General features: G+C 45.6%; 1 protein-coding gene across 1 annotated transcript; it reads right to left on the bottom strand.

The window, feature by feature from the left end:
- Positions 1-11,494: 11,494 nt before the first annotated feature.
- Positions 11,495-11,968, bottom strand: RNASE8 (ribonuclease A family member 8). The gene is given in 1 exon segment (NM_001009156.1): positions 11,495-11,968. A coding segment is annotated over 1 exon segment (474 nt).
- Between the last annotated feature and the right edge of the window lie 6,057 nt (positions 11,969-18,025).

Below are 18,025 nucleotides of genomic sequence, written 5' to 3'. Positions count from 1 at the left end.
CGCCGAGATCTCTGCCGTTCCCCGGGCGTCCCCAGCCTATCCGTCCCGTTCACCGGCAACCTTCTTTCTTCTCCGCCCCGCCCTCCAGCGGGTAACCTCGACCCTGACCCTCGGAGGCCCGCCCAGCCGAGGATGCCCCTCTTTTCCCGCTACGGCCTCGCTCCCCGCGGGATCAGTTTAGCCTCGGCAAGGGATGCTCCAAAGGCTGGGGCGTGCGTGAATTCCCTTGGGCCGCCCCTTCCCAGAACTGGGGTCTTCCTGCGGCTGGAAAGCCTCCCCGCTCTAACTCGCCCGGGATCCTCTTCTCTCATCGGTTTCTAGACTTTGGCAGGACCCAGGGCTCAAATGAGACCTTCAGGCCCCTGCCTGCCTAGCAGAGAGCGGAGGGCCGGGAAATCAGGGGATTCCCCAACCCCCCGGGGGCTTGCCCGCCCTCCTTTCCCTCCATCTCCTCGGGCCTGGAATCTCTGGGCTGACAATGGGCTCCTCTGTGTTGCCTGGGGAAGGCGGGAGTGTGCGGGAGTTAGGGAGCAGCGAAGGCTTGGGATAGGGGGCGGACATCCTGGCCAAGGGGGCAGGGTTCCCGGATCGGGATGCTTATGTAGGGGCGTGCATTTCGCCGGACATTTTCTGAGTTCTCTCCTCCGTGGCCCTTCCCTTCCGCATCCCTATCTCTCTATTCGGCTAGAAGAGGGAAGGCACCAGGCCTCCAGTTCGAGGATTCGGTACTGGATGCCAGCCCCTTCCTTCTGTTGGGGTGGCTATAGAGTCCCGCAGGGCCGCTAGGGCTCGTGGCCATGGGAATGGGTGGGTATCTGGCGCAGGAGACAAAGCAGGGTGGGCTAGTTACGAAAGTTCTAGCCTCACTCCCTCATCAAACCCCCAGCGTCCCCCGATAGTGTCTGAATGGGAAAGGAAGGCCAGATGGGGGGTCTCCCAGGAGCCCGGGGGGAGGCACGGGCACGGCGGGGAGATGCCCTGCCTGGCCTCTGAGCAGGCACCGGGAAGCCCCGCAGCTCCGTGAGCTCTTCTAAAGGGTGGACGGAAGGGAGAGGAGAGGAGATCGGAAAGCCGAATAGTCCCCGGAGGGGCGTGAACGCGTGTGCCCCTGCAGCTGGAGGGCGATGATGAGAAAACGTCTGGCCTCGCCTGCAGTTCCTCGGAGGCCGGAGCCTCTGGGCAGTTGTTGGAACAGCGGGAGGGGAGGCGGGGGCGCCGCCAAGGTGACTTGCTCTTCTCTCACCTCCTCTGGACGCTAACCTCCACCTTTTTCTCCGCTCCGCTGAGCCTGGAAAAGGACAGAGCAAGTGTTCATCCTTCCTAGAGGCAAGAAGAGGCCTCTGCTCCATGCGTCAAAAAAGAACCTATGGCAACAAGCCCCGGTAACCATCTTCCCCGCACAGTTAGAGCCGTGGAGTTGGAGCTCTTTCTAACAGCCGGCTAGGGGACCCTCGAGTCACCGACACTCTCCAGGTTCTCTATTACGAGGGCCCGCGAGCTAGGAGAGTGAGATTTTGCTACCCCCTGGTGTCCATTCCGTAAATACTGCCCAGGGGCGGGTTACAGGGGCCAGTGTTTAAAAAACCTTATTCACCTGTCTCAAACCTAGCTCATCTATTCTCGGTGTCGAGAGTGTCTGAACCTTTCCTCACCAGGCCTTCCATTCCTTATACTGCAGCAAATTGTTTAGGGAACACTTGGTAGGGTCCAAGGTTGTCCATTGGACTCCAAGGCTCACTACTCTTAGGTAGTGGAATATAAATTAATCTGGCTATGGGGGTCCACAAACTCCTGGAAAAAGGGAGTGGATCATTTTTTTTTTCATGGAGAAAAAGGGGAGCCACTGAAAGTTTTTGAGCTGGTGGGGTAAGGGAGTTTGGATAGAGAATCAGGGATGCAGTTACCCCTTCTTTCCAGGAGTTTTAAAATCTGTGCTAAATTACAATGGTTTATTTTAAGTAAGTAAGTGACATGTGGTTGCAGCAGTTAAATACCACTTTCTCCAAAGAATGCAGGCTCTTACCTAAAAGTGTGTGTGTGTGTGTGTGTGTGTGTACGTGTGTACACAACAGAGTATGTGTTGATACGTGTGTTTTTAGTGGGGGAATATGAAAGGGTAAAGTTATAAGGGAGAAATTAGAGGCTGGGAATAGACCAGACTTAGAAGCCTTCTCATTCACAAACAGTTCTTACCATATTTCACCCATTTAAGACTCTTTGGGGCTTCTCAAACTCCTGTTTTACAGAAGAAATTGCAGCTTATTGAAGTTAATAAACTCTCTCTAAGCTACACAGTAAATGAGAAACCAGGATGTGAACCCAGGCTGTCTGACGCCAGAGGCTTCAGTCACAACCAGTAAGTTATAGGGTCTCATCTAAGCTGTCAAAGTTCATAAAAGAAGAGTTTTAAACACCACATCACCATTTCTGCCACCAAACCATCAGGCTAAAAAAGTTAAATTTGTTTTTGTAGAAGCCAGCACTGAGGTTCTAAAAGTGATAGATATGTCCCCGTGGGTCAGAGAGAAAAAAAAACCTACCTTTTTCTAGACTTGTTATAGAGTAATAGTTAAAATAATTCCGAAGACATTTCCAGTATGGTTCTTATGGAAAACTAGTGCTATCCTAATACGGGGGAAGGTGGAAGAAACACCTGTGTCTGTACTGCTTATTGCCTGGTTTATGTGCACCAAGAGCTATGACTGCCATCTTATGGAGGGTTGGGGTTTTAGGCTGCTCACTATTTCTCCCTGGGAGAGTAGCAGTGACTAGGGCTGTGCCTCAGCCCCATGCCTCAAGTTAGGGGGAATTAATGAAGGACCACAAAGGGAATTTTAGGGACGGACTTGAGAGCACGTGTTCTTGTTAGCTCTGCCTTCCAAGGAATCTGGGGATCAATATCCCAGTTATTTTAGGGTAAAAAATCTGTGTGATATGTAAATATATATCAGTTCTATTTATGGTTTAATTTTTCATTGGTTTTGGTTTTATTTGATTGGTAATATTTTTTCAAAAATTAACAACTTGTCTTCTCCGAACTAAGTGTCATCAAGGTCCATACCACCAGCATCTTGCCTGTGCTAGCACATTAGTTTCCCCACTTGTCTGCCTGTTCCACTCTTACCTTCTGATAAGCCATTCTCTGCGCCATAGCCAGAGTAACCTTAAAAATCCAAATAAATCAGGCTGGGCGCGGTGGCTCATGCCTGTAATCCCAGCACTTTGGGAGGCCGAGGCAGGTGGATCACGTGGTCAAGAGATCAACACCATCCTGGCCAACACGGGGAAACCCCAACATGGTGAAACCCTGTCTCTACGAAAAATACAAAAATTAGCTGGGCGTGGTGGCACATGCCTGTAATCCCAGCTACTTGGGAGGCTGAGGCAGGAGAATCGCTTGAACCTGGGAGGCGGAGGTTGCAGTGAGCCAAGATTGTACCACTGCACTGCAGCCTGGCGACAAAGTGAGACTCCGTCTCCAAAAAAAAAAAAAAAACAAAAAAAACACAACCAAAAAAAAAGATCCAAATAAATCTCATCAACCCCGTCTAATGGCTTTCCATTTGCATCATGATTCCTTTTCTGCCTATCTCTCGTTTTCTTTTCTGCCTCATCTTTTACCATAGCCCTGTGGTGACATTATGCTAAGCCACTAGTGACCCTGCAGCCACAGTGGACTTCTTTCAGCTTTTCAGGTTTTTGTTGTTGTTGTTGTTGTTATTGTTGAAAAAAAGTCTTGCTCTGTCGCCCAGGCTGGAGTGCAGTGTTGCAATCTGGACTCACTGCAACCTGTACTTCCCAGGTGCAAGTGATTCTGGTGCCTCAGCTTCCCAAGTAGTTGGGTTTACAGGCTTGCACCACCACACCCAGCTAATTTTTGTATTTTTAGTAAAGACAGGGTTTCACCATGTTGGCCAGGCTGGTCTCAAACTCCTGACCTCAGGTGATCCGCCCACCTTGGCCTCCCTAAGTGTTGGAATTACAGGCATGAGCCACTGCATTCGGCCCCTTCTTTCAGTTCTTTAAACATGCCTTACTTATTCCTAAAGATGCTTAATTTGGCACCTTTTTGCTCTTCTTTCCTTCTGTCTGGAGCTTTCTTTTCATTCACGATTCTAGTGGCTGGCTGTCATCCTTCAGGTCTTAACTAAAGTGTTACAGTCTCAAAGGTCTTCTTCCCTGGCCACCTGGTCTAAAGTGGTCTCTCACCCATTGTCTTTCTGAATAATGTTATTCTGTTGTATTTTCTTCATAGCATTTTTCTCTATTGATTATGTATTTATTTTCTGTCTATCATAATAGACTCACCTTTCTACCACATATAATTTAAAAATAAACTTTATGAAATGAGGGACCTTGTCTATTTTGTCACTGCTTTTTCAGCTAGTGTCTGACCAGTTCCCAAAAGAGATCATAAATCCAAGTGAAGACTGAAAGGAGGGCAGAAAGCTCCAGAGAACAGGAATGGTTTTGGGAACAAGTGAGAGGTGGGAATGGCAAGGCAGAGGCTTGGGGTCAGCTGCTTTCCTGTCTTCCTGGAATCAGTCCTCATGAGGATTTTTTTGTTTGTTTGTTTGTCTGTTGGAGGATATTTGCAAGTGGAAGGCATGCAGGACAGAATTTTGTTGTTGTTGTTGTTTGTTTTTTTTTTTGAGATGGAGTTTTGCTCATCGCCCAGGCTGGAGTGCAGTGGTGCCATCTCGACTCACTGCAACCTCTGCCTCCTGGGTTCAAGCAATTCTCCTGCCTCAGCCTCCCAAGTAGCTGGGATTACAGGCACCCGCCACCAGGCCTGGCTAATTTTTGTATTTTTAGTAGAAATGTGGTTTCAGCATGTTGCTCAGGCTGGTCTCGAACTCCTGATCTCAGGTGATCTGCCTGCCTCTGCCTCCCAAAGTGCTGGGATTACAGGCATGAGCCACCATGCCCGGCCACGGGACAGAATTTAAGACAGATGTGGACCATCATCTGGCTCACATGTAGGCTTATTGTAGTAGAAGAGTCTGGAGGAAGCATGGTTTGGAGGGGGACTTCTGGAAAGGTTCCAAAGTCGCTTACGGACTTTGTTGATGTACAAACCCAGAAACTCTTTCATGTAGTTGTAACCCATTTGAAAATAACAGTTTTGTGTTCTGCTTTCTTCATGTAGCATTGTCCGTATATATTTCCATGCATAAGTATAATTTTTGCCTACATTGTCTTTAGTTAAAGCATCAAGTAGGCTGGGTGCGGTGGCTCACACCTGTAATCCCAGGACTTTGGGAGGCCGAGGTGGGCGGATCACCTGAGGTCAGGAGTTCAAGACGAGCCTGGCCAACATGGCGAAACCCAGTCTCTACTAAAAATACAAAAATTAGCTGGGTGTGGCAGCGTGCACCTGTAATCCCAGCTACTTGGGAGGCTGAGACAGGAGAATCGCTTGAACCCAAGGGGCAGAGGTTGCAGTGAGCCAAGATCACGCCACTACACTGCAGCCTGGGCAACAGAGAGAGACTCTGTCTCAAAAATAAAAAAAAAAAAAAAGGCATCAAGTGGTTGTTCACTATTCATTTAGTCACTCTCAATTTTAGGGAATTTATATTATGTTTAACTTTTCTCCATTGTATGAAGAAAAGGTATAAAAAGATTTGTAGAAATGTACTCCTCCCCACTTTGAATTATTCCCATTCGACATATTTTACAAAATGGAATTATTGGGTCAAATGGTAGGAGCCATTTTATAACATTTGTTACTGCCAGATGTGGCAATATGTGGAGGGCAGGGGTCATGAAACACTCTTAAAATATTAAAAAGGTTGATTGTGAAGAGGAATTGGGCTTACTCTGAATGGCTCAAAGCGGTAGGGCATCAGTGAATTGTTGCAGTTATAAAGAAGCAGATTCGGTTCTATGTAAGGGAGTTTTGAATACTTAGAGTTGCCTGAAAATGGGACAAGCTGTCTCCATAGGTAAATTCCCTCTCACTGAAAAAATTTAAGCATAATGAGAGAGCTTTTAAAGAAATTGTTTATAAGCTTTCCAGATTTGTGATCTGTACATTTTCCTACCCCCAGCCCTTTGCTCCAAAACCACATTTTGTTAAATGAACATTTATTAAGACATAACCTGTGCCTGTTATAGCTACCAGTGGCCTCAGTTCTCATTGGCAGACCCCCAGCAGAGTCAGTGTTCTGGAGCAGACAATCTAGGAATTCCAACAGCGTGAAGTCATTCCCATCCTCCAGACTTCAGAACTGCCAAGCAGCGGATAAAACTTTGTCTCTAGTTCCTTGACATTTCCTTTTTTTGTACTTAGTGTCTACCTCCAGGTCTCTGCCCATGTTGAACATACTCATAAGACCCCCCAATTACAAAACCTATATCCTTGCCTTGCCTCCAAATAACCCCAAGCCAAATCCAACACCTAAGTGATTGATTCCAAGTAATTGTTACATTATCTTGTTTTATTTGTGCCAATAGATATTTGCACTTCAGATGAGGAGTTTGGAATCCCAAAAGATCTGTAATTGGCGGAATATAGCACTCCTAATTCCATTAACAGAACTTTACTTCCTCACCCTGAACACGTGTGTGTTTATATACACACACACATATACACACACACATACACACCACTTTTAGGCAGGCACTCTAATTTACTGAAGAAACTGGTTGCTTAAAATGCGTTTTTTGTTTTTGCTTTTGTTTCCTTTTTGAGACAGGGTCTCGCTCCGTTGCCCAGCCTGGAGTACAGTGGTGAAATCTCAGCTGACTGCAACCACCACCTCCTGGGCTCAAGCAATCCTCCCACTTCAGCATCCCCAGTAGCTGGAACTACAGGCAGGTGTGCACCCCTACACCTGGCTAATTAAAACAATTTTTTTTCTTTTTTTTAGAGACAAGGTCTCACTATACTGCCCAGGCTGGTCTTGAACACCCGGGCTCTATTGATCCTCCTGCCTCAGCCTCCCAAAGTGTTGGAATTATAGGCATGAGCCACTGGAACCTGGGAGGTGGAGGTTGCAGTGAGCTGAGATCGCACCACTGCACTACTCCAGCCTGGACAACAGAGTGAGGCTCCATCTCAAATAACAACACACACACACACACACACACACACACACACACACACACAGTGCCCAACCTGTTTTGTTTACATTTTAAAAGCTACTTTACTTAGTAAAAGTAGTCTCAAACTCCAAGTTTGGCCAAGGAGGAAAAGTCCCTATAAAGGGTGGAGACCTGACCACAGCCTTTGAGTTTTACTTTTTCTGGGAGTATATTTTGCTGAAATCCTCTGCCACCCCTACGCTGGCCTCAGGCAAACCCTGCTCACCTTTCTCAGTTTTTCTAGGATATAATACTCCCATTCCCAAGTCAGAAAAATAACCCAACTGAAGGCAGCACAGTGTAGAGGGAGGAGAATGCTGAGGAGAGACAGAGGTCCAGGTTCCACTCTGAGGGCTCCACTGCCAGTCGCATGCCCTTGAGCCTGAGCCTTGAGCTTCCCTCCCTGCTAAACGCCCCAGCAAAATCAACAAACATATTAACACCGGAAAATATAATCACCAAAGCCCACTGTGCAGTATAGATGAAAATATCATAGAACATGAATCGGTCTTGTAGTGTCAATGTGAGTTTTTAAAATGTTTCTTTTGTGTCCAACAAAGAGTATTTAGAGGCCACTTGGCTTTTTAACACTTATGTTTCCTATGTTAAAGTTATAAATCAGCTTCCTTAAGCTTTTATGTTTAACTTACATAGAAATAAATTCTAATAATCACTTTAAAGAATTGTATTCACCGACTATTTGATCTTATTTGTAAGTAGTTAATGAAACTCTTTAAACATTAAAAGAGATTTTTATAAATTCAATATATATTCCATGTCCTTATAAAGTAATTTGGCCATTTGAGCTAACCAGCAAAACATTCCTGAATACCTAAAAACCTTTATAAATCTAACAATTTATAAATAGGATGATTCAATTTCTATGTTTTCTTAAATGATCCAAAACTAATTTTAAAGCAAAGTTTCATTTCAAATCATGTGCATTTTAAATTAGAATGACAAGCCTAATACAAATTCCTTAATACATACATGTTAACGCTATGTGTTGATTCTTTTAAACATTTCTATACTTAATTCCAAATTTTCTGGATGTTAGAACATACTTACCCACTGGAAAATACTTATGTCCTCCCAAATGGCTGAGGAGCCCCTTCTCAAGTGATTTTTTGGAAACACGTTCTCAGGGGCCCAGAGAACATACCCAGTAGAGATTCTGTCCCAAGGCTATTGGGCAGCTCTTCTGTGGCCCCAGCTTCACCACTGAACCCTGTTTTATGGGTGCTGTGTCATTACCCTCAGAGTGGGCCAGTTTTACAGCCCATGACCCCTAGATTCCAGTTACACGCCATCTAATTCTTCAGCCTACACAAGGAAGTCAGAAACTCCTACCCAGGTTGCTACCCCCACTTGTTTGGATATAATTAGTCTACTTAACGATTCATTCTACTCTGAATGCTTTTCACACTCTTCCCAGCTTCCGGGGCCACAACTCTTACAGATACTGAATGGTTGAACTTCTCCTGGTGTTGCCTAACCCTGGCTACAGACCTAATGCTATGCCAGAAATATGCAACGGGAAAATTAACATTCAACAGAGAATGAACTTTAGGTTAGGATAAATGAACTTCAGGATGAAAGAAACCCTAGGGGAGATGGGAGAAAAATGTTACAGAATCCATTTGGTTTCTTCTTCTTTTCTATCTTATTACTTGATAGTTTCTTATGTACTCTTTAATCTTGCCCTCTCAACAAGATAGTGAATCTGCGGTTGTACCAACCTAGGTATATTTGCCTAGCTCCAAATCACGGCCCCCTCCAAGGCCGTAATGTGTATTGAGCACACGTTAGGAACCCAGTGCTATTTGGACAAAAGAAAATAAAACTCAATAACTTTTATGTCCTCTTGAGGTAGTTCCTGGGATAAGGTGGGCAATTACTGGAGAAACAGACAAACAAGCACGAGTTGACACAGATGTGTCTTAGATTAGGACTTTGAATGATCGAGTATGATGTTTCCACTAACGAACACTGAGAGGCTGCAGGAGAAGGGAGGGGCAGGTTTGGAAGCCAGGCAGATTATGAACTTAGTTCTGAGTGTTTTGGGTTGAGATGCCTGTGGGACACTGACTGGGCTAGTAACAGTATGAAGATGGACATGTATGACTGGACTTTGGGAGCTCTGGGCTGGAGATATACCTGTCTTTGGGAGTAGGTTAATGGTGGTTGGAGCCATGGAAGTAAATCAAGTCACTCAAGTAGTGTACAGTGTGGGAAGAAAAGAGAGCTCAGAACAGGACCCTGGGAAACACCTCATTTAAGGCGCAGCCGCAGGAAGTGGAGCCTGCCCGCAACACTGGGAAGAAGCCAGGGGATGGAAGAATGCTGCTTCTCTCTCACTTCCAGATGTCTTCCCTGGTTATAAGCACGAGGGTGGGCAGCAGAGTGGTAGTGATGGGCAGGGCAGTGTGGAGGGGGCTGGAGGCTGTGGGGGAAACTACGCTTGGGGTGAGATGGTGTTGGTGTGAGAGGCTGCATTGAGTTCTAGTTCTAGAAAGCATAGAAGGGGGCTGAGATTTTGAATTTCTGGATTCTATGCTTTCTCTGCCACTTCACGTTTCACCAAACATCCTTTCCTTACTCTGAATCATAGCCTGTGTAGGAAACTCTCTTTCCAAATATGGGAAGGGAGGTGTAATAAGGAAGCAGAGATAGCATGGGGAAGAAGAGGGGGTGTCTTGTTGAGTGTGAGTATATGAGTATGTGTGGGTGTTGTGCACACAGGTGCACGTTGTGACTATGTGTTCCTCTGTATGTATACGCATATGGGGGTGTGTATGTGTGTGCCTTATGTTGGTATGTAGGTATGTATGTGTGTATATGTGTATAATATGTGTATGTTTTTCTCTCTGTGAATATCTATCAATACAAGTACAGAAATTGAGGGGAAACATTAAGAAACTTTTATGGGCTGAGCGCCATGGCTGACGCCTATAATCCCAGCACTTTGGGAGGTCCAGGTGGGTGGATCACTTGAGCCCAGGAGTTGAGGGATCACTTGAGCCCAGGAGTTTGAGACCAGCCCGGGTAACATGGTGAAACCCTGTCTCTACAAAATAATGCAAAAATTAGCCAGGTGCGGTGCCATGCTTGCACGTGTAGTCCCAGATACTCAGGAGGCTGAGACGGGAGGATCACGTGAGCCCAGGATGTCGAGGCTGCAATGAGCAGAGACTGGGCCACTGCACTGCAGCATGGATAACAGAGTGAGACCCTGTCTCAAAACAAAAAGCAAAAGCAAAAAAAAAAAAAAAAAAAAAAAAAAAAAACCCAGTAACTTTTATGGCAATTTGACAGAGTATTTTATATAAATTGAATCTAGTAATAAAACAATTGAGCTTGTATTTTCTATAGTTATATGTTCTATTTCATTTTCTAGTAATTCATTGTATTGCATTTTACAAAAGTATTGGTCTATGGCCGATTGCATATAAAACTGCTCCTTTACCACAGTTAGTCTTCAGCAATGATTAAGACCAGATCAGGATTCCTAGTAGGTCCTGATTCTGAAATTCCCCAAGGAGGGAAGTTCACTCCAGAACGCTGAGGGTCCTGCTCTGGGTCACGTCGATGAAGCATGAACTCTGGTCTTGCGCACACACAAGGGGGTCAGGCCTCAGACCTGACTGGCATCCCAGGGCTCAGCCTGTCCTTCCTGTCACTCTACCCCTTCACATGAGAGGGGGCCACCAGAGAGCCCTCAAGGGGCTGGAGGACAGAATCAAGCCAGCTTCCCAGACTGTGCCTGCTCAGGGTGCTGCTCTCCCTCCGGCCTGCAAGGCAGGTGGAGCTGATGCCTCACAGAAGTAAGTGTTTCAGGGCCTTTTCAGGGCCTCGGAATTGGAGCTCCAAACCTCTCCACTTACCCCAAGACAGTAACACACACTTCATCAGCAACAGCAGAATCTTTATTACAGCAAGATCAGATGCATTTCTTTGCCCAACACAGGGAACACAGCAGAGATTCCCCTTCCTTCCTTCCTTAGATAATTACCCCTGTCTGGGATCTCCCTGAACTGTCCAGCCACAGCCCTTCCAAGGATCTGACTTATTTACATTTGTAATTTTATATTCTTTTTCTTTAAGAGGGTCTTTGGTGAGCCACAGGCCTCACCAAACCCAGATCCATCCTTGTGGGGATCCTGAGTGCTTGACTCTGGAAGGGCTGCAAAGTAAGCTACAATGAAAGGCTGAAGAGAATCTGCCCTCTTCTCTCATCATTTGGAGCGTCTGTAAAGCTCCCTAAGAAACCAAGAGTATGTGAGGTTGGGTGTGTGGGAGGGAAATGGCATTTGCAGTGGGGGGCAAAGATTAATAACGAACTGGAGGGAGGAAAAGCAGCAGCATACAGTCTGCAGAGTGTGAGGTGGCACGTGGGCACCAGGCCTTAGACAACTTTATCCAAGTGCACAGGAACAAGTGGGTACCCTGGGTCACCCTGTTGTGGAGGGTCACAGGCCACTATGTAAGGTGTGTTCAGGTGCTTCTCTTTGTACCTGCAGTTTGGGTACTTCCCTGAGGTGAGCTCACCCATGGTCAGGGACATGGGCCCGTGGCTCTGATGGCAGTTTTTACAGCTATTCTTGCAGGCTATGTTGGGGGTCTGGCAGGTGATGGCCACACTGGAGAAGGGCTCGTGCAGGAAGGTGTTGAGGTCTTTGCACCGTTCTGTGTACTTATTGATGTTGCTTATGGCTGAGTTGCATGCTTGAGGGCTGGGCTGCACATGCTGAGTTTTAAACCACTGAGATGATGTCATGTCCTTGGGCTTGGCACTGACTAGGACCTCTGCCACCCACAGCCCCAGAAGCAGCAGCAGCAGCAGCAGCAGGGGGCAGCATCCTGCTCTGGCCAGTGCCATCTCTCTTAAGGGAGACAGTGGAACAGAGTGGGGAGGTAGGTGGATGAATAGGTCATCATGGGGGAGTCTTGTTAGTCCTTCTAAGAATTTCATACCCTAAGCCAGTTATTGCAGGGCAATGTGCAGCCTAAGATATTGAACACCCCTGGCATTCTATTGTTTAGTACCAGCAGTTAATGTGCCTTTTTGTGCCTCTAATAAACACTTACCTTCTTTACCTCTCACAACAGTTTTATGGGTATGATTACCTTCTCATATATATATATATGTGTGTATATACACGTATATACACACATATATATGTGTGTGTGTATATATATATATTATATATATATGAATAAAATGAGGCTCAGAAAAGTTAAGAAAATTCCTATTATCCCACAGCTAGAGCGTGTCAAATACAAGATTTTAACCAGGACCTCTCAGGTTCCCTAACTCCTATTCTTCCCACACTCCCAGGTATCTTTTCTGAGACTGTGAGAAATCACAAAGAGAAACTAAATCTTTTTTTTTTTTTTGAGATGGAGTTTCGCTCTTGTCGCCCATGCTGGAGTGCAATGGCGCGATCTCAGCTCACTGCAACCTCTGCCTCCCAGGTTCAAGCAATTCTCCTGCCTCAGCCTCCCAAGTAGCTGGGATTACAGGCATGCACCACCACGCCTAGCTAATTTTTTCTATTTTTAGTAGAGACTGGGTTTCTCCATGTTGGTCAGGCTGGTCTCGAACTCCTGACCTCAGGTGATCCACCCGCCTCAGCCTCCCAAAGTGCTGGGATTATAGGCGTGAGCCACCGCGCCCAGTTAAGAGAAACTAAATCTTGAAGAAAAACATGTGAAAGGTCAATACCCCACTCTGCTGGGCTAGCTTAGGTGTCCCTGAAAGAGTTGTTATTAAGGTCGTGGAGTCAAATGCATTCCTCCCCATTCTGTGGCCCAGTTTCTCACTGAAGTTAGAAAAAATGGTCACTCCTAGTGAAGGGATCGCAGCTCCAGCTGGCAAAGCAGCATGGCGAGTTGGGTTCTTTCCATGCCTGACATTTTGCCCTGCTGGAGAATGTCTTGGAAGGATAGAGGGTCAGGGCTGGAAGGGACCCTAGAGTTCATCTCAGTTGACTTCCTCATTTTAAAGATGAGGGAGCTTGAGTTCCTGAAAGGGCAAGTACTCTTTCCAAGGCCGCCGAGTGAGTGGCAGAGCTGGGGCTAAGAGCTTCCTGATGTTCAACCCATCCCTTTGGGCTGGCGCCAAGCTAAAAAGGAAAGAGGAAAGAGTTTCCCATAGGAGCAGAGCAGAGTGAGTGTGTCTCTGTTTGTGGTTTTAGGTGGTGTGTGCTCATTGCCTTAATTTCTTCAGACCCTTCTAAAAACATTTAAGAGAAAGTCTCCTCTTAGAGCAAGAAGGTGAATTCTTTTACACTTTCCCGTGTTTGTTTCTCCTCCTTTTCAATAACGACAACAGGCCTCAGGCTGAGTTTTCAGCTGAAAACAATATCTGGATAGAATTTTTAAAAGTTAGATGATATTCATTATATTTATTTTTACTTCTGTTTACAAAGTAACACTAGTATTCTTTGAAAGATGGCATTACTCAGTTTCATTGTAAAAGAATTATTTAAAATAAATGAGTAAATATATATTTAGCGTATTATTAAAATAATAGGGGTGGTAAGCAGATATTGTGAAAATTGTCAAGGGTTAAAGCAAATGACTGCAGTTGGGGAACTGGCTCTGCACTGCAGTTTCTCAGGTCAGCGATAGTGTGTTGGACTCCACCAGTCTCTCAACCTCTGGGATTTGTGTAACTTCACTGCCTTTGGGATAAAGTGCTCTCCAAAATGGCAAAATTCGCCAAGGCTCCTAGTATCTGCATTTCTGAATGTAAAAATTCTGAGATGTTTGTCGTCTCAGGCAAACATGGTGGAGGAGCCTTGTTTGCCAGTAGAACTCACCTTTTCCACAGCAGGGATCCCTTCGTGCACTCCTCCCCACAAAGCAAACAAAACATTGATTTTTGAACCCAGGAAAACATTACCCAGAAAGCAGTTGACTTGGGCAGCAGGGAACAAATCTTTCCCTCCCTCTGCACTACTCCCTCCCACCACCCTGTCCCAGGAAGTCATTTGTCTCTTGCAGGCCCTCAGCTGAGCCTCTCCCATTGGGATGGAAGGGTTACCGAGTGATTATTCATTAACGGTTACAGACCCAAGCTGCCAAGCTTTGAAGTGAGAGGGTGGGGATGGTAGCAGGAGCCCAGGGCTGGCCTAAACGTTTACTGCCAACCAAGATGACTGACCAGAGACTTTGCAAGCTCTGATTCCAAATAAGTTGCAAACATGCTTTCCCTGAAGTAGGGGCTGGCCCATGAAGCTGGCCAGCCTCACTCAGGGAGGCCTGGGAATGGGGTTCCTTTGATTGTGTATTTTGATCCTAGTCATTCATCATGAGTTTTCCCCACTGCCACAGCCTCAGGGCTGTTTTATCCATTAAGCACTAGAGGCTCAGTGCTCAGAATCTGGGAGGTTTCTAAGGGCCTACAACGTTTGAGACTGGGAAAAATATATTGGCTCCAATACAGGAAAAGTCAAATATAGAATCAAATAAAAAATATTTACTTACCTGCTACTAAAGTAGCATGAAGTTGATTTCACTTATTTTGAAATTTGGGACACATAAAAAGCTCACTACATTGGAAAACAATCTTTGGTTAGTTTTCTCATTTTGTAGGAATTCCCAAGTACCTGGAAACCTTGAATGCAGAAGGAACAGTGCCAATCACAACTTACTTGCAGTCAAATAATTTCAAAAGTAAAACTTTAAAAATCTTTTCAGATACATTTCTGCAGAAACAATATTGAATGAAGAATATATATCTTACATATTCAATGTAGTGTGGCGAGTGGTAAAATGCTTAGGAGTATGGTAGGATAGAGTATACTATTTACTACCTACTAAAGGCAGCCAGGATAACATACACCACGTTGCTTATGGTTCAGGTCAGCACAGGGCTGTACAGCAGCAGCAGGAGGAAAGAGATGCTACCAACCATCATTTAATTAGCATCTAAAATGTGCTCGGTACAGTTCTAGGTTCTTGGTGGAAAGTAAAGAACCTCATTTTAAAAGGTGCTTCACGAGCCAAGGCATTGTGCTTTGTGTACAACTTTTTATATAAACTGTATTGTGTGTTCCACAATATTATCCCAATTTTACAGAAAAGGAAACTAAGGTTCTGGCAGGTTAAGATCCACAGATTTAGTAAGTGGCAGGGCCAGGATTTGAAATTCGGTTCTGTTTGGCTCCAAAGTTCATGTTATCTTTCCTTGCCACACTGCTTTCCTGTTTATTGATAATTCATTAACAGTTACAGACCCAAGCTGCCAGCCTTTGAAGTGACAGAGTGGGGATGGCAGCAGGAGCCCAGGGCTGGCCTAAACATTTCCTCCTCTTGTGGGCTAAGAGTCACCTTGTGTGCACTGGTATGGAGATGAGCCAGTCTTGGCTCTGATTGGTCAATGCCTGTTCCCACCAGATCACAAGAGAAGAAGACTGAATGCCATCTCTAATGTCTACTATGTTCTTGACACTGAACTCAGCAGTGTGTGTGTGTGTGTGTGTGTGTGTGTGTATTATCTCTTTTGTGATCAATCTATCTAAAAACATCTCCTTACTTATCTTGCAGCATCCCCATGAGATAGAAATATTTATGCTTATTTTGTAGGTAAGGAAACAATGTCTGTGTGTGTGGGAGTTGAGTAACTTGCCCACAGCCATACAGGAGTGAGTGACAGAGCCACTTGGATCTGATCCTCAAATTTACACTCTGTACACTGTGTCAGGCCGTGCTGCAGCTTTGTTTCATTTCAGAGCCAATTTTTACTGATCTTGTTTTTATATGGGGTTTCTGGTCACCCCTGAGAGTACAACTCAGAGTACAATCAAAGTTAAAATAGTCTAGTGGTAAGAATACTGAACCAGACATGAATAGCCCTGAATTCTGGTCCCACCTCTTTCACTAATTAGCTGCATGACCTTGGGCAAGGCTCTTCACTAGCTTACATGGACCCAGTTTCATAGAATATCAAAGCAGGAAGACACTTCCGAGTTCACTGAATCTTAGCTCTTGCTCTGATCAGAAGTGTATTTTTTTTTTCTTTTTTAAGGCAGGGTCTTGCTCTGTCACCCAGGCTGGAGTGCAGTGGCACGATCATGGCTCCCTGTAGTTTCTACATCCTGGGATCAGGTGATCCTCCTACGTCAGCCTCCTGAGTAGCTGGGACTACAGGCCTGCACCACCACGTGTGGCTAATTTTTCTTTTTCTTTTCTTTTCTTTTTTTTTCTGAGACGGAGTCTTGCTCTGCCGCCCAGGCTAGACTGCAGTGGCAAGATCTCGGCTCACTGCAAACTCCGCCTCCTGGGTTCAAGCGATTCTCCTGCCTCAGCCTCTTGAGTAGCTGGGATTACAGACGCCCACTGCCGCGCCTGGCTAATTTTTGTATTTTTTAGTAGAGATGGGGTTTCACCATCTTGGCCAGGCTGGTCTCGAACTCCTGACCTCATGAGCCACCTGCCTCGGCCTCCCCAAGTGCTGGGATGACAGGTGTGAGCCACTGCGCCCGGCCAAAGTGCGGCTAATTTTTCTATTTTTTGTAGAGATGGGTTTTGCCACGTTGCCAGCACTGGTCTCAAACTCCTGGACTCAAGTGATCCACTCGCCTCAGCCTCCCAAAGTGCTGATATTACAGGTGTGAGCCAATGCACCTGGCAATAACGTTACCAACAGATGGTTTTTGGGCTTGAATACCTTCAGTGACATGAATCTTCACTACCTACCAGTTATATCAGGCACCCAGTTCTGTTGTCTGAGAATTCAACTTTTCTCAAAACCTGATTATCCCCTTGTAAGGCCCCTGTTTCTGTTTTTGGTGCTTCCAGTTGAAAATACTGGTCTCCTTTGACTTTTTCTAATCTTTCATCCCCATATCGATTAGCAGGCTAACAGACTGAATACTTAGCATGATCAAAGCATGGGGGGGGGGCACTTGAGTCACTTAGTCTTATTGGTTCTCTTGTACATATTTCTCTCCCTTTCCACTGCCTGTCTGGATGACTCTCACCACCTTCTAACTGCCTCCTTGCCTACCCTTTCTCCTGAGTTTAATTGAGCATGTATAATAATGTTGGATGGATCTTGTTAAAATATTCCTTTTCCTGCATCATTTCTCTAAAGATCATCTGTTTATCTCCAGTGGTTCTCTTGCGTGCAAGGTAACATCCAGCCTTCCCAGCCTGGGATCAAAGCCTTCTCCTACTCACCTTGCGTCCAGTCTACCCATTCCGTATGAGTGGCCTCCCTACCTTCCCTCTGAACACAAACTATTCTAACCAAATTCTATCCTAATAGCCTGATTTTCCTTTTGTCTCCAGCACATGTTTTGCTCTCTTCAACTTTGCTTCTGTTTCCCTCTTCCCTGTGAGTCCTCCCTCAAATATTATCCATCCTTTAGAACTCATCTTGACCATATGAGTTTGCTCAGGATCACATTTACGAACCTTGCCGTACAACTCCTAACCTCCTTTAGCATTAACTGTTTCATAGTATCACTCATTTGGGTTCTAAGTCATGTACTACCTTGTTTTGCTATTTAACTCTTTCATCCAGTAAGAGCATCCAGTCTTCCCAACTAGACGGTAAACTCGTGGGACAGGAATCAGGTCCTTCCGTGCTTCTCTGTCTTCATAGTGCCAGGCACATGGCTAGCTCACAGGAGCACTCAGTAACTGTGTGTTGAACTCAGTCATCACTCTGATCCTCTCAGTCTCCTTACTATTTATAACACAAGGAGTTTCAGTTGAATAATTTCTAAAATGCCCCCTGGTTCTGACACTTGTGTGACACAAGAAAAAACATCGAAGTGCTAGTAAGTAGCCAGCACCTTACTAGTATGTAAGGAGAGGCCTAATAGTAGACTCTGAAGGTGCCTTGAAAGAAGGGGAGCAGAAAATAAGCAACTATCTCCCAAAGACCCATTCTTTCAGGATACTCCAGGAGGGTTGAGCGAGG

Source organism: Pan troglodytes, chromosome 15 (genome assembly GCF_028858775.2).
Source record: "Pan troglodytes isolate AG18354 chromosome 15, NHGRI_mPanTro3-v2.0_pri, whole genome shotgun sequence".
Taxonomy (NCBI): Eukaryota; Metazoa; Chordata; class Mammalia; order Primates; family Hominidae; genus Pan; species Pan troglodytes.
This window is presented reverse-complemented; position numbering and strand designations above follow the sequence as displayed.